Source organism: Rutidosis leptorrhynchoides, chromosome 10 (genome assembly GCF_046630445.1).
Source record: "Rutidosis leptorrhynchoides isolate AG116_Rl617_1_P2 chromosome 10, CSIRO_AGI_Rlap_v1, whole genome shotgun sequence".
Classification (NCBI taxonomy): Eukaryota; Viridiplantae; Streptophyta; class Magnoliopsida; order Asterales; family Asteraceae; genus Rutidosis; species Rutidosis leptorrhynchoides.
Genome location: NC_092342.1, coordinates 327,791,318 through 327,809,080, shown reverse-complemented (window position 1 = coordinate 327,809,080; position 17,763 = coordinate 327,791,318). Strand labels below are relative to the sequence as shown.

General features: G+C 35.0%; 1 protein-coding gene across 1 annotated transcript in view; it reads left to right on the top strand.

Moving 5' to 3' along the window:
• Window positions 1-17,763, top strand: part of LOC139871327 (conserved oligomeric Golgi complex subunit 8-like) — a 132,680-nt gene that overhangs the window by 17,912 nt on the left and 97,005 nt on the right. The window contains exons 2-3 of the mRNA XM_071859048.1: window positions 499-536; window positions 2,584-2,611. Coding sequence (XP_071715149.1) covers window positions 499-536; window positions 2,584-2,611 — 66 coding nt within the window. The remainder of the gene's footprint in view (window positions 1-498; window positions 537-2,583; window positions 2,612-17,763) is intronic.

The following is a 17,763-nucleotide window of genomic DNA, read 5'->3' as shown; positions in this document are numbered from 1 at the left end:
TATGTTCCACAAGACCAAGGATGGGAAGTAGTCCTAGTAAAATCAGAATGCATGACTTGTTTCTGGACGTATGAATTACGTGTCTTTATTGCCTTTGCTGAACGACTTGTGTACTAGCTAGAATTATCTTCACAACCATCTTGTATCAAATTTATTGTGTGCTATATTTCATGCTATATGTAAAATAAGCGGTATTGTAAGTTTGTAAAATATTGTGTAAAAGTTTGAACGTGAAATATTATTATAATCAGTTTTTCATATAGAATTGTAGTAGTTGAATTGTATATTAGCTACTAAGTATGAACTTAATGGGTAGGTACTACCCGAATTTAAACTTATAAAACGCTAATATGAAGAAAAAGCTTTTATAAATGAGTTCATATTATGCTACGAGATACTATTGACTACTCTTAATATTCTGCATGATTAACTTGTTTCATTTGACTATTTTGAAGGAAATGACACCAACTACTCGACACACCTTGAATATGAGCAAAGAGGAATTTCGTGCCTTTCTTGCTTCAAACATAGCCGCAGTACAGGCTGCGCTACATACCAACAATAACCTTGGATCTAGCAGTACAGAATATCGTGTAGGATGCACCTACAAAGAATTCACTGCCTGCAAACCTTTGGAATTTGATGAAACCGAAGGACCGATCGGATTGAAACGGTGGACCGAGAAGGTCGAATCGGTGTTTGCCATAAGTAAGTGTACTGAAGAGGACAAAGTGAAGTACGCTACGCATACCTTCACAGGTACTGCATTAACATGGTGGAATACCTATCTAGAGCAAGTGGGACAAGATGATGCTTACGCACTACCGTGGTCAGTATTCAAGCACTTGATGAACGAGAAGTACCGTCCCAGAACCGAGGTCAATAAGCTCAAGACAGAACTTAGAGGGTTACGAACCCAAGGATTTGATATTACCACGTATGAAAGACGATTCACAGAATTGTGCCTATTGTGTCCGGGAGCGTTCGAAGATGAGGAAGAGAAGATCGACGCGTTTGTGAAAGGATTACCGGAAAGAATCCAAAAAGATATAAGTTCACACGAGCCCGCCTCCATACAACAGGCATGTAGAATGGCTCACAAACTAGTGAACCAGATTGAAGAAAGAATTAAAGAACAGACTGATGAAGAGGCCAATGTGAAGCAAGTCAAAAGAAAGTGGGAGGAAAACGGTGATAAGAATCACCAATACAACAACAACAGCAATTACAACAATAATCGCAACAACTATCCTAACAATCGCAACATCAATCGCAACTACAACAAATGGCCCAACAACAACAACAACAACAACAACAACAACAACAATAGCAACTACAACAATCATCTTAACAACAATAATAACCGCAACAACTACAACAAAAATCAAAAGCAGCTATGCCAAAGGTGTGAAAAGTATCACTTGGGGTTCTGCACCAAATTTTGCAACAAGTGTAAAGGAAATGGTCATAGCGCGGCAAAGTGTGAGGTCTACAGACCAGGGGTTAACAGAACGAAAGGAACAAATGGTGTCGGAACGAGTAATGGCGGAGCAAGTAGTGTCGGAGCAAGTTATGCCAATGTAGTTTGTTATAAATGTGGAAAACTGGGCCACATTATTAGAAATTGCCCGAACCAGGAGAACACGAATGGACAAGGCCGCGGAAGAGTTTTCAATATTAATGCGGCAGAGGCATAGGAAGACTCGGAGCTTGTTACGGGTACGTTTCTTATTGATAATAAATCTGATTACGTTTTATTTGATTTGGGTGCGGATAGAAGCTATATGAGTAGAGATTTTTGTGCTAAATTAAGTTGTCCATTGACGCCGTTGGATAGTAAATTTTTACTCGAATTAGCAAACGGTAAATTAATTTCAGCAGATTATATATGCCAGAATCGAGAAATTAAACTGGGTAGCGAAATATTTAAGATTGATTTGATACCAGTAGAGTTAGGGAGTTTTGATGTAATAGTTGGTATGGACTGGCTGGAGATGGTGAAAGCAGAGATCGTATGTTATAAAAATGCAATTCGCATTGTACAAGAAGAAGGAGAACCCTTAATGATGTACGGAGAAAAGGTTGCTATGCTGTTCTAGCACATGTCGAGAAAGTACAAACTGAAGAAAAGAGCATCAATGATGTTTTTGTCGCAAAAGAATTTCCCAATGTATTTCTGAAAGAATTACCGGGAGTACCTCCACATCGATCTATTGAATTTCAAATAGATCTTGTACCAGGAGCCGCACCAATAGCTCGTGCTCCTTACAGACTCGCACCCAGTGAGATGAAAGAACTGCAAAGCCAACTGCAAGAACTATTAGAACGTGGTTTCATTCGACCAAGCACATCACCATGGGGAGCTCCTGTTTTGTTTATCAAGAAGAAAGATGGTACATTTAGGTTGTGTATTGACTACAGAGAGTTGAACAAACTTACCATCAAAAACCGTTATCCACTGCCGAGAATTGACGACTTATTTGATCAACTACAAGGCTCGTCGGTTTATTCGAAGATCGATTTACGTTCTGGATATCATCAAATGCGAGTAAAGGAGGATGATATTCCAAAAACTGCTTTTAGGACGCGTTATGGTCATTACGAGTTTATGGTTATGCCGTTTGGATTGATTAATGCACCAGCTGTGTTCATGGACCTTATGAACCGAGTGTGTGGGCCATATCTTGACTAGTTTGTCATTGTTTTCATCGATGACATACTTATTTACTCAAAGAATGATCAAGAGCACGAAGAACATTTGAGAAAAGTGCTAGAAGTATTGAGGAAAGAAAAACTGTACGCTAAGTTTTCAAAGTGTGCATTTTGGTTGGAAGAAGTTCAATTCCTCGGTCACATAGTGAACAAAGAAGGTATCCAAGTGGACCCGGCAAAGATCGAAACCGTTGAAAAGTGGGAAACCCCAAAAACTTCGAAGCATATACGTCAATTTTTAGGATTGGCTGGTTACTACAGAAGATTCATCCAAGATTTTTCCAAAATAGCAAAACCCTTGACTGCATTAACGCATAAAGGGAAGAAATTTAAATGGAAGGATGAACAAGAGAAGGCGTTTCAGTTATTGAAGAAAAAGCTAACTACGGCACCTATATTGTCATTGCCTGAAGGGAATGATGATTTTGTGATATATTGTGACGCCTCAAAGCAAGGTCTCGGTTGTGTATTAATGCAACGAACGAAGGTAATTGCTTATGCGTCTAGACAATTAAAGATTCACGAGCAAAATTATACGACGCATGATTTGGAATTAGGCGCGGTTGTTTTTGCATTAAAGACTTGGAGGCACTACTTATATGGGGTCAAAAGTATTATATATACCGACCACAAAAGTCTTCAACACATATTTAATCAGAAACAACTGAACATGAGGCAGCGTAGGTGGATTGAATTGTTGAATGATTATGACTTTGAGATTCGTTACCACCCGGGGAAGGCAAATGTGGTAGCCGACGCCTTGAGTAGAAAGGACAGAGAACCCATTCGAGTAAAATCTATGAATATAATGATTCACAATAACCTTACTACTCAAATAAAGGAGGCACAACAAGGAGTTTTAAAAGAGGGAAATTTAAAAAATGAAATACCCAAAGGATCGGAGAAGCATCTTAATATTCGGGAAGATGGAACCCGGTATAGGGCTGAAAGGATTTGGGTACCAAAATCTGGAGATATAAGAGAAATGGTACTTAGAGAAGCTCATAAAACCAGATACTCAATACATCCTGGAACGGGGAAGATGTATAAGGATCTCAAGAAACATTTTTGGTGGCCAGGTATGAAAGCCGATGTTGCTAAATACGTAGGGGAATGTTTGACGTGTTCTAAGGTCAAAGCGGAGCATCAGAAACCATCAGGTCTACTTCAACAATTCGAAATCCCAGAATGGAAATGGGAAAACATTACCATAGATTTCATCACTAAATTGCCAAGGACTGCAAGTGGGTTTGATACTATTTGGGTAATAGTTGATCGTCTCACCAAATCAGCACACTTCCTGCCAATAAGAGAAGATGACAAGATGGATAAGTTAGCATGACTGTATTTGAAGGAAGTCATCTCCAGACATGGAATACTAATCTCTATTATCTCTGATAGGGATGGCAGATTTATTTTAAGATTCTGGCAGACATTACAGCAAGCATTAGCAACTCGTCTAGACATGAGTACTACCTATCATCCACAAACTGATGGGCAGAGCGAAAGGACGATACAAACGCTTGAAGACATGCTACGAGCATGTGTTATTGATTTCGGAAACAGTTGGGATCGACACCTACCGTTAGCAGAATTTTCCTACAACAACAGTTATCATTCTAGTATTGAGATGGTGCCGTTTGAGGCACTTTATGGTAGAAAGTGCAGGTCTCTGATTTGTTGGAATGAAGTGGGGGATAGACAGATTACGGGTCCGGAGATAATACAAGAAACTACCGAAAAAATCATCCAAATTCAACAAAGATTGAAAACTGCCCAGAGTCGACAAAAGAGCTACGCGGACAGTAAAAGAAAAGATATAGATTTTGAAATTAGAGAAATGGTCATGCTTAAGGTTTCACCTTGGAAAGGCGTTGTTCGATTTGGTAAACGGGGGAAACTAAATCCAAGGTACATTGGACCATTCAAGATTATAGATCGTGTCGGACCAGTAGCTTACCGACTGGAGCTACCTCAACAACTCGCGGCTATACATAACACTTTCCACGTCTCAAATTTGAAGAAATGTTTTGCTAAAGAAGATCTCACTATTCCGTAGGACGAAATCTAAATCAATGAAAAACTTTAATTCATTGAAGAACCCGTCGAAATAATGGATCGTGAGGTTAAGAGACTTAAATAAAACAAGATACCGATTGTTAAGGTTCAATGGAATGCTCGTAGAGGACCCGAGTTCACCTGGGAGCGTGAAGATTAGATGAAGAAGAAATACCCGCATCTATTTCTAGAAGATTCGTCAACACTTTCAACAGCTTAAAATTTCGGGACGAAATTTATTTAACGGGTAGGTACTGTAGTGACCCAAACTTTTCCATGTTTATATATATTAAATAAAATTGATATTTACATGATTAAGTGTTTTCAACATGTTAAGCAATCAAACTTATTAAGACTTGATTAATTGGAATAGGTTTGATATAGACAAATGACCACCCAAGTTGACCGGTGATTCACGAACGTTAAAACTTGTAAAAACTATACGATGACATATATATGGTTATATATATAGTTAACATGATTTTATTATAAGTATGTATCTCATTAGGTATTTTAACAATGAGTTATATACATAAAAATGAGACTATTAAATTAAGAAACTCGAAAACGATATATATAACGATTATCGTTATAACGTCTTACTAGGTACATATGAATCATATTAAGATATTGATACACTTGGTTAATTATGTTAAATGATAAGTAAATATATCATTAAGTGTATTAACAATGAACTACATATGTAAAAATAAGACTACTAACTTAATGATTTTGAAACGAGACATATATGTAATGATTATCGTTGTAACGACATTTAATGTATATAGATCATATTAAGAGATATTCGTACATCATAATATCATGATAATATAATAATTTAAAATCTCATTTGATATTATAAACATTGGGTTAACAACATTTAACAAGATCGTTAACCTAAAGGTTTCAAAACAACATTTACATGTAACGACTAACGATGACTTAACGACTCAGTTAAAATGTATATACATGTAGTGTTTTAATATGTATTCATACACTTTTGAAGGACTTCAAGACACTTATCAAAATACTTCTACTTAACAAAAATGCTTACAATTACATCCTCGTTCAGTTTCATCAACAAATCTACTCGTATGCACCCGATTTGTACTCGTACAATACACAGCTTTTAGATGTATGTACTATTGGTATATACACTCCAATAATCAGCTCTTAGCAGCCCATGTGAGTCACCTAACACATGTGAGAACCATCATTTGGCAACTAGCATGAAATATCTCATAAAATTACAAAAATATGAGTAATCATTCATGACTTATTTACATGAAAACAAAATTACATATCCTTTATATCTAATCCATACACCAACGACCAAAAACACCTACAAACACTTTCATTCTTCAATTTTCTTCATCTAATTGATCTCTCTCAAGTTCTATCTTCAAGTTCTAAGTGTTCTTCATAAATTCCAAAAGTTCTAGTTTCATAAAATCAAGAATACTTCCAAGATTGCAAGTTTACTTCCAAGTTTTCTAAATCCATTCCAAGTAATCATCCAAGATCAAGAAACCTTTGTTACTTATTGTAAGTTATCTTTCTAATACAAGGTAATAATCATATTCAAACTTTAATTCATTTTCTTTAACTATAACAATCTTATTTCGAGTGGAAATCTTACTTGAAATTGTTTTCGTGTCATGATTCTGCTTCAAGAACTTTCAAGCCATCCAAGGATCTTTTGAAGCTAGATCCATTTTTCTCATTTCTAGTATGTTTATCCAAGGAACTTGAGGTAGTAATGATGTTCATAACATCATTCGATTCATACATAAAAAGCTGTCTTATTCAACGTTATAAACTTGTAATCACTAGAACATAGTTTAGTTAATTCTAAACTTGTTCGCAAATAAAGTTAATCCTTCTAACTAGACTTTTAAAATCAACTAAACATATGTTCTATATCTATATTATATGCTAACTTAATGATTTAAAACCCGGAAACACGATAAACACCATAAAACTGGATATACGCCGTCGTAGTAAAACCGGGGGCTGTTTTGGTTGGGATAATTAAAAGCTAAGAAGAACTTTGATTTAAAAGCTATACTTCTGGAAAAATGATTTTTCTTATGAACATGAAACTATATCCAAAAATCATGGTTAAACTCAAAGTGAAAGTATTTTTTCAAAATGGTCATCAAGATGTCGTTCTTTCGACGGAAATGACTACCTCTTTCAAAAACGACTTGTAACTTTTATTTCCGACTATAAACTTATACTTTTTCTATTTAGATTCATAAAGTTAAGTTCAATATGAAACCGTGACCACCGGAATCACTCAAAACGGATTAGAAACGAAGAAATGACGAGTAAAACAAGATTGATAAAAACTACTCATTTTACCTACGTGAAAGTTAGTAATAAATCTATTCCAACCATAACCTAATCAACTTATATTGTATATTATGTAATCTTGAGATACCATAGACACGTATACAATGTTTCGACCTATCATGTCGACCCATCTATATATATATATTGCGAAACAACCATAGACACTCTATATGTGAATGTTGGAGTTAGCTATACAGGGTTGAGGTTGATTCCAAAATATATATATAGTTTGAGTTGTGATCAATACTGAGATATGTATACACTGGGTCGTGGATTGATTCAAGATAACATTTATCAATTTATTTCTGTACATCTAACTGTGGACAACTAGTTGTAGGTTACTAACGAGGACAGCTGACTTAATAAACTTAAAACATCAAAATGTATTAAAAGTATTGTAAATATATTTTGAACATACTTTGATATATATGTATATATTGTTATAGGTTCGTGAATCAACCAGTGGCCAAGTCTTACTTCCTGACGAAGTAAAAATATGTGAAAGTGAGTTATAGTCCCACTTTTAAAATCTAATATTTTTGGGATGAGAATGTAGTGACCCGAACTTTTCCATGTTTATATATATTAATTGAGATTGATATTTACATGATTAAATGTTTCCAACATGTTAAGCAATCAAACTTGTTAAGACTTGATTAATTGAAATATGTTTCATATAGACAATTGACCACCTAAGTTGACCGGTGATTCACGAACGTTAAAACTTGTAAAAACTATATGATGACATATATATGGATATATATATACATAGTTAACATGATTCTATGATAAGTAAACATATCATTAAGTATATTAACAATGAACTACATATGTAAAAACAAGACTACTAACTTAATGATTTTTAAACGAGACATATATGTAACGATTATCGTTGTAAAGACATTTAATGTATATATATCATATTAAGAGATATTCATACATGATAATATCATGATAATATAATAATTTAAAATCTCATTTGATATTATAAACATTGGGTTAACAACATTTAACAAGATCGTTAACCTAAAGGTTTCAAAACAACACTTACATGTAACGACTAACGATGACTTAACGACTCAGTTAAAATGTATATACATGTAGTGTTTTAATATTTATTTATACACTTTTGAAAGACTTCAATACTCTTATCAAAATACTTCTACTTAACAAAAATGCTTACAATTACATCCTCGTTCAGTTTCATCAACAATTATACTCGTATGCACCCGTATTCGTACTCGTACAATACACAGCTTTTAGATGTATGTACTATTGGTATATACACTCCAATGATCAGCTCTTAGTAGCCCATGTGAGTCACCTAACACATGTGGGAACCATCATTTGGCAACTAGCATGAAATATCTCATAAAATTACAAAAATATGAGTAATCATTCATGACTTATTTACATGAAAACAAAATTACATATCCTTTATATCTAATCCATACACCAACGACCAAAAACACCTACAAACACTTTCATTCTTCAATTTTCTTCATCTAATTGATCTCTCTCAAGTTCTATCTTCAAGTTCTAAGTGTTCTTCATATATTCTACAAGTTCTAATTACATAAAATCAAGAATACTTTCAAGTTTGCTAGCTCACTTCCAATCTTGTAAGGTGATCATCCAACCTCAAGAAATCTTTGTTTCTTACAGTAGGTTATCATTCTAATACAAGGTAATAATCATATTCAAACTTTGGTTCAATTTCTATAACTATAACAATCTTATTTCAAGTGATGATCTTACTTGAACTTGTTTTCGTGTCATGATTCTGCTTCAAGAACTTCGAGCCATCCAAGGATCCGTTGAAGCTAGATCCATTTTTCCATTTTCCAGTAGGTTTATCCAAGGAACTTAAGGTAGTAATGATGTTCATAACATCATTCGATTTATACATATAAAGCTATCTTATTCGAAGGTTTAAACTTGTAATCACTAGAACATAGTTTAGTTAATTCTAAACTTGTTCGCAAACAAAAGTTAATCCTTCTAACTTGACTTTTAAAATCAACTAAACACATGTTCTATATCTATATGATATGCTAACTTAATGATTTAAAACCTGGAAACACGAAAAACACCGTAAAACCGAATTTACGCCGTCGTAGTAACACCGCGGGCTGTTTTGGGTTAGTTAATTAAAAACTATGATAAACTTTGATTTAAAAGTTGTTATTCTGAAAAAAATGATTTTTATTATGAACATGAAACTATATCAAAAAATTATGGTTAAACTCAAAGTGGAAGTATGTTTTCTAAAATGGTCATCTAGACGTCGTTCTTTCGACTGAAATGACTACCTTTACAAAAACGACTTGTAACTTATTTTTCCGACTATAAACCTATACTTTTTCTATTTAGATTCATAAAATAGAGTTCAATATGAAACCATAGCAATTTGATTCACTCAAAACGGATTTAAAATGAAGAAGTTATGGGTAAAACAAGATTGGATAATTTTTCTTATTTTAGCTACGTGAAAATTGGTAACAAATCTATTCCAACCATAACTTAATCAACTTGTATTGTATATTATGTAATCTTGAGATACCATAGACACGTATACAATGTTTCGACCTATCATGTCGACACATCTATATATATTTCGGAACAACCATAGACACTCTATATGTGATTGTTGGAGTTAGCTATACAGGGTTGAGGTTGATTCCAAAATATATATAGTTTGAGTTGTGATCAATACTGAGATACGTATACACTGGGTCGTGGATTGATTCAAGATAATATTTATCGATTTATTTCTGTACATCTAACTGTGGACAACTAGTTGTAGGTTACTAACGAGGACAGCTGACTTAATAAACTTAAAACATCAAAATATATTAAAAGTGTTGTAAATATATTTTGAACATACTTTGATATATATGTACATATTGTTATAGGTTCGTGAATCAACCAGTGGCCAAGTCTTACTTCCCGACGAAGTAAAAATCTGTGAAAGTGAGTTATAGTCCCACTTTTAAAATCTAATATTTTTGGGATGAGAATACATGCACGTTTTATAAATGATTTACAAAATAGACACAAGTACGTGAAACTACATTCCATGGTTGAATTATCGAAATCGAATATTCCCGTTTTTATTAAGTCTGGTAATCTAAGAATTAGGGAACAGACACCCTAATTGACGCGAATCCTAAAGATAGATCTATTGGGCCTAACAAACCCCATCCAAAGTACCAGATGCTTTAGTACTTCGAAATTTATATCATATCCGAAGGGTGTCCCGGAATGATGGGGATATTCTTATATATGCATCTTGTTAATGTCGGTTACCAGGTGTTCACCATATGAATGATTTTTATCTCTATGTATGGGATGTGTATTGAAATATGAAATCTTGTGGTCTATTATTATGATTTGATATATATAGGTTAAACCTATAACTCACCAACATTTTTGTTGACGTTTTAAGCATGTTTATTCTCAGGTGATTATTAAGAGCTTCCGCTGTCGCATACTTAAATAAGGACGAGATTTGGAGTCCATGCTTGTATGATATTGTGTAAAAACTGCATTCAAGAAACTTATTTTGTTGTAACATATTTGTATTGTAAACCATTATGTAATGGTCGTGTGTAAACAGGATATTTTAGATTATCATTATTTGATAATCTACGTAAAGCTTTTTAAAACCTTTATCTATGAAATAAAGGTTATGGTTTGTTTTAAAAATGAATGCAGTCTTTGAAAAACGTCTCATATAGAGGTCAAAACCTCGCAACGAAATCAATTAATATGGAACGTTTTTAATCAATAAGAACGGGACATTTCAGTTGGTATCAGAGCGTTGGTCTTAGAGAACCAGAATTTTGCATTAGTGTGTTTTATCGAGTTTGTTAGGATGCATTAGTGAGTCTGGACTTCGACCGTGTTTACTTGAAAAATGATTGCTTAACAAATTTTATTGGAAACTATATATTTTTAACATGTGAATATTATGTGATATATTAATCTCTTAACGCGTTTGATATTATGTGATAGATGTCTACCTCTAGAACAAGTCCCATTGACTCACCTAATAATAATGAAGAGTCAAATGTAAATTGGAATGATTCGTGGACTGATTCACAAGTTCCCGAAGAGGAACCGGAAGAAGAGTCGGAACCGGAAGAAGAATCGGAACCGGAAGAAGAATCGGAACCGGATGAAGAAATAGAACCGGTGGGGGAAATAATAAAACGGTTAAGTAAAATAAAATCCTCAATATATATATATATATATATATATATATATATATATATATATATATATATATATATATATATATATATACCAACCGACCAAGGTTAATTATGGTCAATGGTGTTTCCGCCAAGGAAGCAAAATATTGGGAGGATTACCAATTCTCCGATGAATCGGATTCCGACGATAATTCCGATGATGTTATAGAAATTACCCCAACTGAATTTAAAAAGGCAAAAGAAAATAATAAGGGAAAGGGCATAAAAATAGAGAAATCTAATTCCAACCCCGATGAACTTTATATGTATCGTCAACCCCCGAAGTCCTTAAGTTGTAACAATGACCCGGGAACCTCTAAACCACCAGGTTTTTCTAAACCAATGTGGAAAACGACGGCTCGTATTAGGGGAACATCATATATCCCTAGAAACTTGGCAAAACGAACCAAAACCGAAGAAGAAGAAACAAGCGAGTCAGAATAAGATAGTTGTATTCGTGTGGTGTAATATATGTAATATAGTGTGCTTATGCTTTATGATATATGTAAAAATTGCTTGTATTAATAAGTATTTTTTTTTATGAATCTAACTCTTGTCTATTTTACAGTATAAAAAATGGATAGACAACCCAATATTTTAAGAGACCTACCCGGAGACATGATTGATGAAATCTTGTCTAGAGTCGGTCAGAATTCTTCGGCACAACTATTTAAGGCGAGATCAGTTTGTAAGACATTCGAAGAACGTTCCAAGAATGCCTTGGTTTATAAAAGGCTTTCGTTCGAAAGATGGGGGATATCACATTGGGAAATCCATAAGTTACGATGTGTTTACTTTTACGCATATATTGCGGGGAACCCAAATGCTATTTTACGCAATGGGTTAAGAAATTATTTTGACTCAATATATCTGAATATTGGACTTCGTGATTTAGAAAAAGCGGCTAACATGCAACATAAAGAAGCATGTTATGCTTACGGATGAGTAATGTTCGCTTCTCATCAAAGTGAGAACAAGAACATCGGGCTACAACTATTAAACAAAACGTTCCCACAAGTGATGGAGTCGGTAATTGGGGTAAGAAATGAGGTTTGTAGATTGTTACAGGACTGTTGGACATTACGTAACCCTCGTCCCTTTGACGACGTTAAAACACGCTGTCTTATCAACGGCCATAACCGTTATGTTCCACAAGACCAAGGATGGGAAGTAATCCTAGTAAAACCAGAATGCATGACTTGTTTCTGGACGTATGAATTACGTGTCTTTATTGCCTTTGCTGAACGACTTGTGTACTAGCTAGAATTATCTTCACAACCATCTTGTATCAAATTTATTGTGTGCTATATTTCATGCTATATGTAAAATAAGCGGTATTGTAAGTTTGTAAAATATTGTGTAAAAGTTTGAACGCGAAATATTATTATAATCAGTTTTTCATATAGAATTGTAGTAGTTGAGTTGTATATTAGCTACTAAGTATGAACTTAACGGGTAGGTACTACCCGAATTTAAACTTATAAAACGCTAATATGAAGAAAAAGCTTTTATAAATGAGTTCATATTATGCTACGAAATACTATTAACTACTCTTAATATTCTATATGATTAACTTGTTCCATTTGACTATTTTGAAGGAAATGGCACCGACTACTCGACACACCGTGAATATGAATGAAGAGGAATTCCGTACTTTTCTAGCTTCAAACATAGCCGCAGTACAGGCTGCGCTACATACCAACAATAACCTTGGATCTAGTGGTACAGGAAATCGTGTAGGATGCACCTACAAAGAATTCACTGCCTGCAAACCTTTGGAATTTGATGGAGCCGAAGGACCGATCGGATTGAAACGGTGGACCGAGAAGGTCGAATCGGTATTTGCCATAAGTAAGTGCACTGAAGAGGACAAAGTGAAGTACACTACGCATACCTTCACAGGTTCTGCGTTAACATGGTGGAATACCTATCTAGAGCAAGTGGGACAAGACAATGCGTACGCACTACCGTGGTCAGCATTCAAGCACTTGATGAACGAGAAGTACCGTCCCAGAACCGAGGTCAATAAGCTCAAGACAGAACTTAGAGGGTTACGAACCCAAGGATTTGATATTACCACGTACGAAAGACGATTCACAGAATTGTGCCTATTGTGTCCGAGAGCGTTCGAAGATGAGGAAGAGAAGATCGACGCGTTTGTGAAAGGATTACCGGAAAGAATCCAAGAAGATATAAGTTCACACGAGCCCGCCTCCATACAACAGGCATGTAGAATGGCTCACAAACTAGTGAACCAGATTGAAGAAAGAATTAAAGAACAGACTGCTGAAGAGGCCAATGTGAAGCAAGTCAAAAGAAAGTGGGAGGAAAACGGTGATAAGAATCACCAATACAACAACAATAGCAATTACAACAATAATCGCAACAATTATCCCAACAATCGCAACATCAATCGCAACTACAACAAACGGCCCAACAACAACAACAACAACAACAACAACAACAGCAACTACAACAATCATCCCAACAACAATAATAACCGCAACAACAACAACAATCAGAAGCAGCTATGCCAAAGGTGTGAAAAGTATCACTCGGGGTTCTGCACCAAATTTTGCAACAAGTGTAAAAGAAATGGTCATAGCGCGGCGAAGTGTGAGGTCTACGGACCAGGGGTTAATAGAACGAAAGGAACAAATGGTGTCGGAACGAGTAATGGCGGAGCAAGTAGTGTCGGAGCAAGTTATGCCAATGTAGTTTGTTATAAATGTGGAAAACCGGGCCACATTATTAGAAATTGCCCGAACCAGGAGAACACGAATGGACAAGGCCGCGGAAGAGTTTTCAATATTAATGCGGCAGAGGCACAGGAAGACCCGGAGCTTGTTACGGGTACGTTTCTTATTGACAATAAATCTGCTTACGTTTTATTTGATTCGGGTGCGGATAGAAGCTATATGAGTAGAGATTTTTGTGCTAAATTAAGTTGTCCATTGACGCCTTTGGATAGTAAATTTTTACTCGAATTAGCAAATGGTAAATTAATTTCAGCAGATAATATATGTCGGAATCGAGAAATTAAACTGGTTAGCGAAACATTTAAGATTGATTTGATACCAGTAGAGTTAGGGAGTTTTGATGTGATAATCGGTATGGACTGGTTGAAAGAAGTGAAAGCAGAGATCGTTTGTTACAAAAATGCAATTCGCATTATACGAGAAAAAGGAAAACCCTTAATGGTGTATGGAGAGAAGGGCAACACGAAGCTACATCTTATTAGTAATTTGAAGGCACAAAAACTAATAAGAAAAGGTTGCTATGCTGTTCTAGCACACGTCGAGAAAGTACAAACTGAAGAAAAGAGCATCAATGATGTTTCCATTGCAAAAGAATTTCCCGATGTATTTTCGAAAGAATTACCGGGATTACCCCCACATCGATCCGTTGAATTTCAAATAGATCTTGTACCAGGAGCTGCACCAATAGCTCGTGCTCCTTACAGACTCGCACCCAGCGAGATGAAAGAACTGCAAAGCCAATTACAAGAACTTTTAGAGCGTGGTTTCATTCGACCAAGCACATCACCGTGAGGAGCTCCTGTTTTGTTTGTCAAGAAGAAAGATGGTACATTCAGGTTGTGTATCGACTACCGAGAGTTGAACAAACTTACCATCAAGAACCGCTACCCACTACCGAGAATCGACGACTTATTTGATCAACTACAAGGCTCGTCTGTTTATTCAAAGATTGACTTACGTTCCGGGTATCATCAAATGAGGGTGAAAGAAGATGATATTCCAAAGACTGCTTTCAGAACACGTTACGGTCATTACGAGTTTATGGTCATGCCGTTTGGTTTAACTAATGCACCAGCTGTGTTCATGGACCTTATGAACCGAGTGTGTGGACCATACCTTGACAAGTTTGTCATTGTTTTCATTGATGACATACTTATTTACTCAAAGAATGACCAAGAACACGGTGAACATTTGAGAAAGGTGTTAGAAGTATTGAGGAAGGAAGAATTGTACGCTAAGTTTTCAAAGTGTGCATTTTGGTTGGAAGAAGTTCAATTCCTCGGTCACATAGTGAACAAAGAAGGTATTAAGGTGGATCCGGCAAAGATAGAAACTGTTGAATAGTGGGAAACCCCGAAAACTCCGAAGCATATACGTCAATTTTTAGGACTAGCTGGTTACTACATAAGGTTCATCCAAGACTTTTCCAGAATAACAAAACCCTTGACTGCATTAGCGCATAAAGGGAAGAAATTTGAATGGAATGATGAACAAGAGAAAGCGTTTCAGTTATTGAAGAAAAAGCTAACTACGGCACCTATATTGTCATTGCCTGAAGGGAATGATGATTTTGTGATTTATTGTGACGCATCAAAGCAAGGTCTCGGTTGTGTATTAATGCAACGAACGAAGGTGATTGCTTATGTGTCTAGACAATTGAAGATTCACGAACAAAATTATACGACGCATGATTTGGAATTAGGTGCGGTTGTTTTTGCATTAAAGACTTGGAGGCACTACTTATATGGGGTCAAAAGTATTATATATACCGACCACAAAAGTCTTCAACACATATTTAATCAGAAACAACTGAATATGAGGCAGCGTAGGTGGATTGAATTGTTGAATGATTACGACTTTGAGATTCGTTACCACCCGGGGAAGGCAAATGTGGTAGCCGACGCCTTGAGCAGAAAGGACAGAGAACCCATTCGAGTAAAATCTATGAATATAATGATTCACACTAACCTTACTACTCAAATAAAGGAGGCGCAACAAGGAGTTTTAAAAGAGGGAAATTTAAAGGATGAAATACCCAAAGGATCGGAGAAGCGTCTTAATATTCGGGAAGACGGAACCCTGTATAGGGCTGAAAGGATTTGGGTACCAAAATTTGGAGATATGCGAGAAATGGTACTTAGAGAAGCTCATAAAACCAGATACTCAATACATCCTGGAACGGGGAAGATGTACAAGGATTTCAAGAAACATTTTTTGTAGTGACCCGAACTTTTCCATGTTTATATATATTAATTGAGATTGATATTTACATGATTAAATGTTTCCAACATGTTAAGCAATCAAACTTGTTAAGACTTGATTAATTGAAATATGTTTCATATAGACAATTGACCACCCAAGTTGACCGGCGATTCACGAACGTTAAAACTTGTAAAAACGACATGACGATATATATATGGATATACATATGGTTAACATGAGATTATGATAAGTAAGTATCTCCATAAGTATATTAACAATGAGTTATATACATATAAACAAGACTACTAACTTAAGGATTTCGAAACGAGACATATATGTAACGATTATCGTTTTAACGACATTTAAATGTATATATATCATATTAAGATATATTAATATATCATAATATCATGATAATATAATAATTTAACATCTCATTAGATATAATAAACAATGGGTTAACAACATTAATTGAGATCGTTAACTTAAAGGTTTCAAAACAACACTTACATGTAACGACTAACGATGACTTAACGACTCAGTTAAAATGTATATACATGTAGTGTATTTAGATGTATTAAAATACTTATGGAAGACTTCAAGACATATATCAAAACACTCATACTTAACGAAAATGGTTACAGTTACTTTCCCATTCTTTTCTTTCATCAAGAATTCTAGTCGTATTTTTACCCGTATTATACACAGCTTCAAAACGTACTTACTATGGGTATATACCAATAGGAACTAGCATGGGATTCCACTCTTGATTATGTCATGTATGACTAATCAATTTTAACTTATACCATGAGCTAGTCAACTAACTAGAACTCCTTTTAACCCCACTCACCACTCACCAATTACCACTCATCATTCACTCCATTTCACTTCCAATTCTCTTTCTAATTCTCTCTCAACACACCCACACTATTATGAACGTAATTTTCCAGTAGTTAGTCATCATCTTCATCAAAAATCACTTCAAGAATCAAGCTATAATCATCATAGGAAGAACACTTCAAGAACACTTCAAAAATCCCTTCAAGTTTACTAATTTACTTCCAAGCTTTCTAATCCATTCCAAGTAATCATCTAAGATCAAGAAACCTTTGTTATATACAGTAGGTTATCTTTCTTATTCAAGGTAATATTCATATTCAAACTTTGATTCAATTTCTATAGCTATAAACTATCTTAATTCGAGTAAAAATCTTACTTGAACTTGTTTTTGTGTCATGATCCTACTTCAAGAACTTTCAAGCCATCCAAGATCCTTTGAAGCTAGATCATTTCTTATCACTTCCAGTAGGTTTACCTACTAAACTTGAGGTAGTAATGATGTTCATAACATCATTTGATTCATATATATAAAACTATCTTATTCGAAGGTTTAAACTCGTAATCACTAGAACATAGTTTAG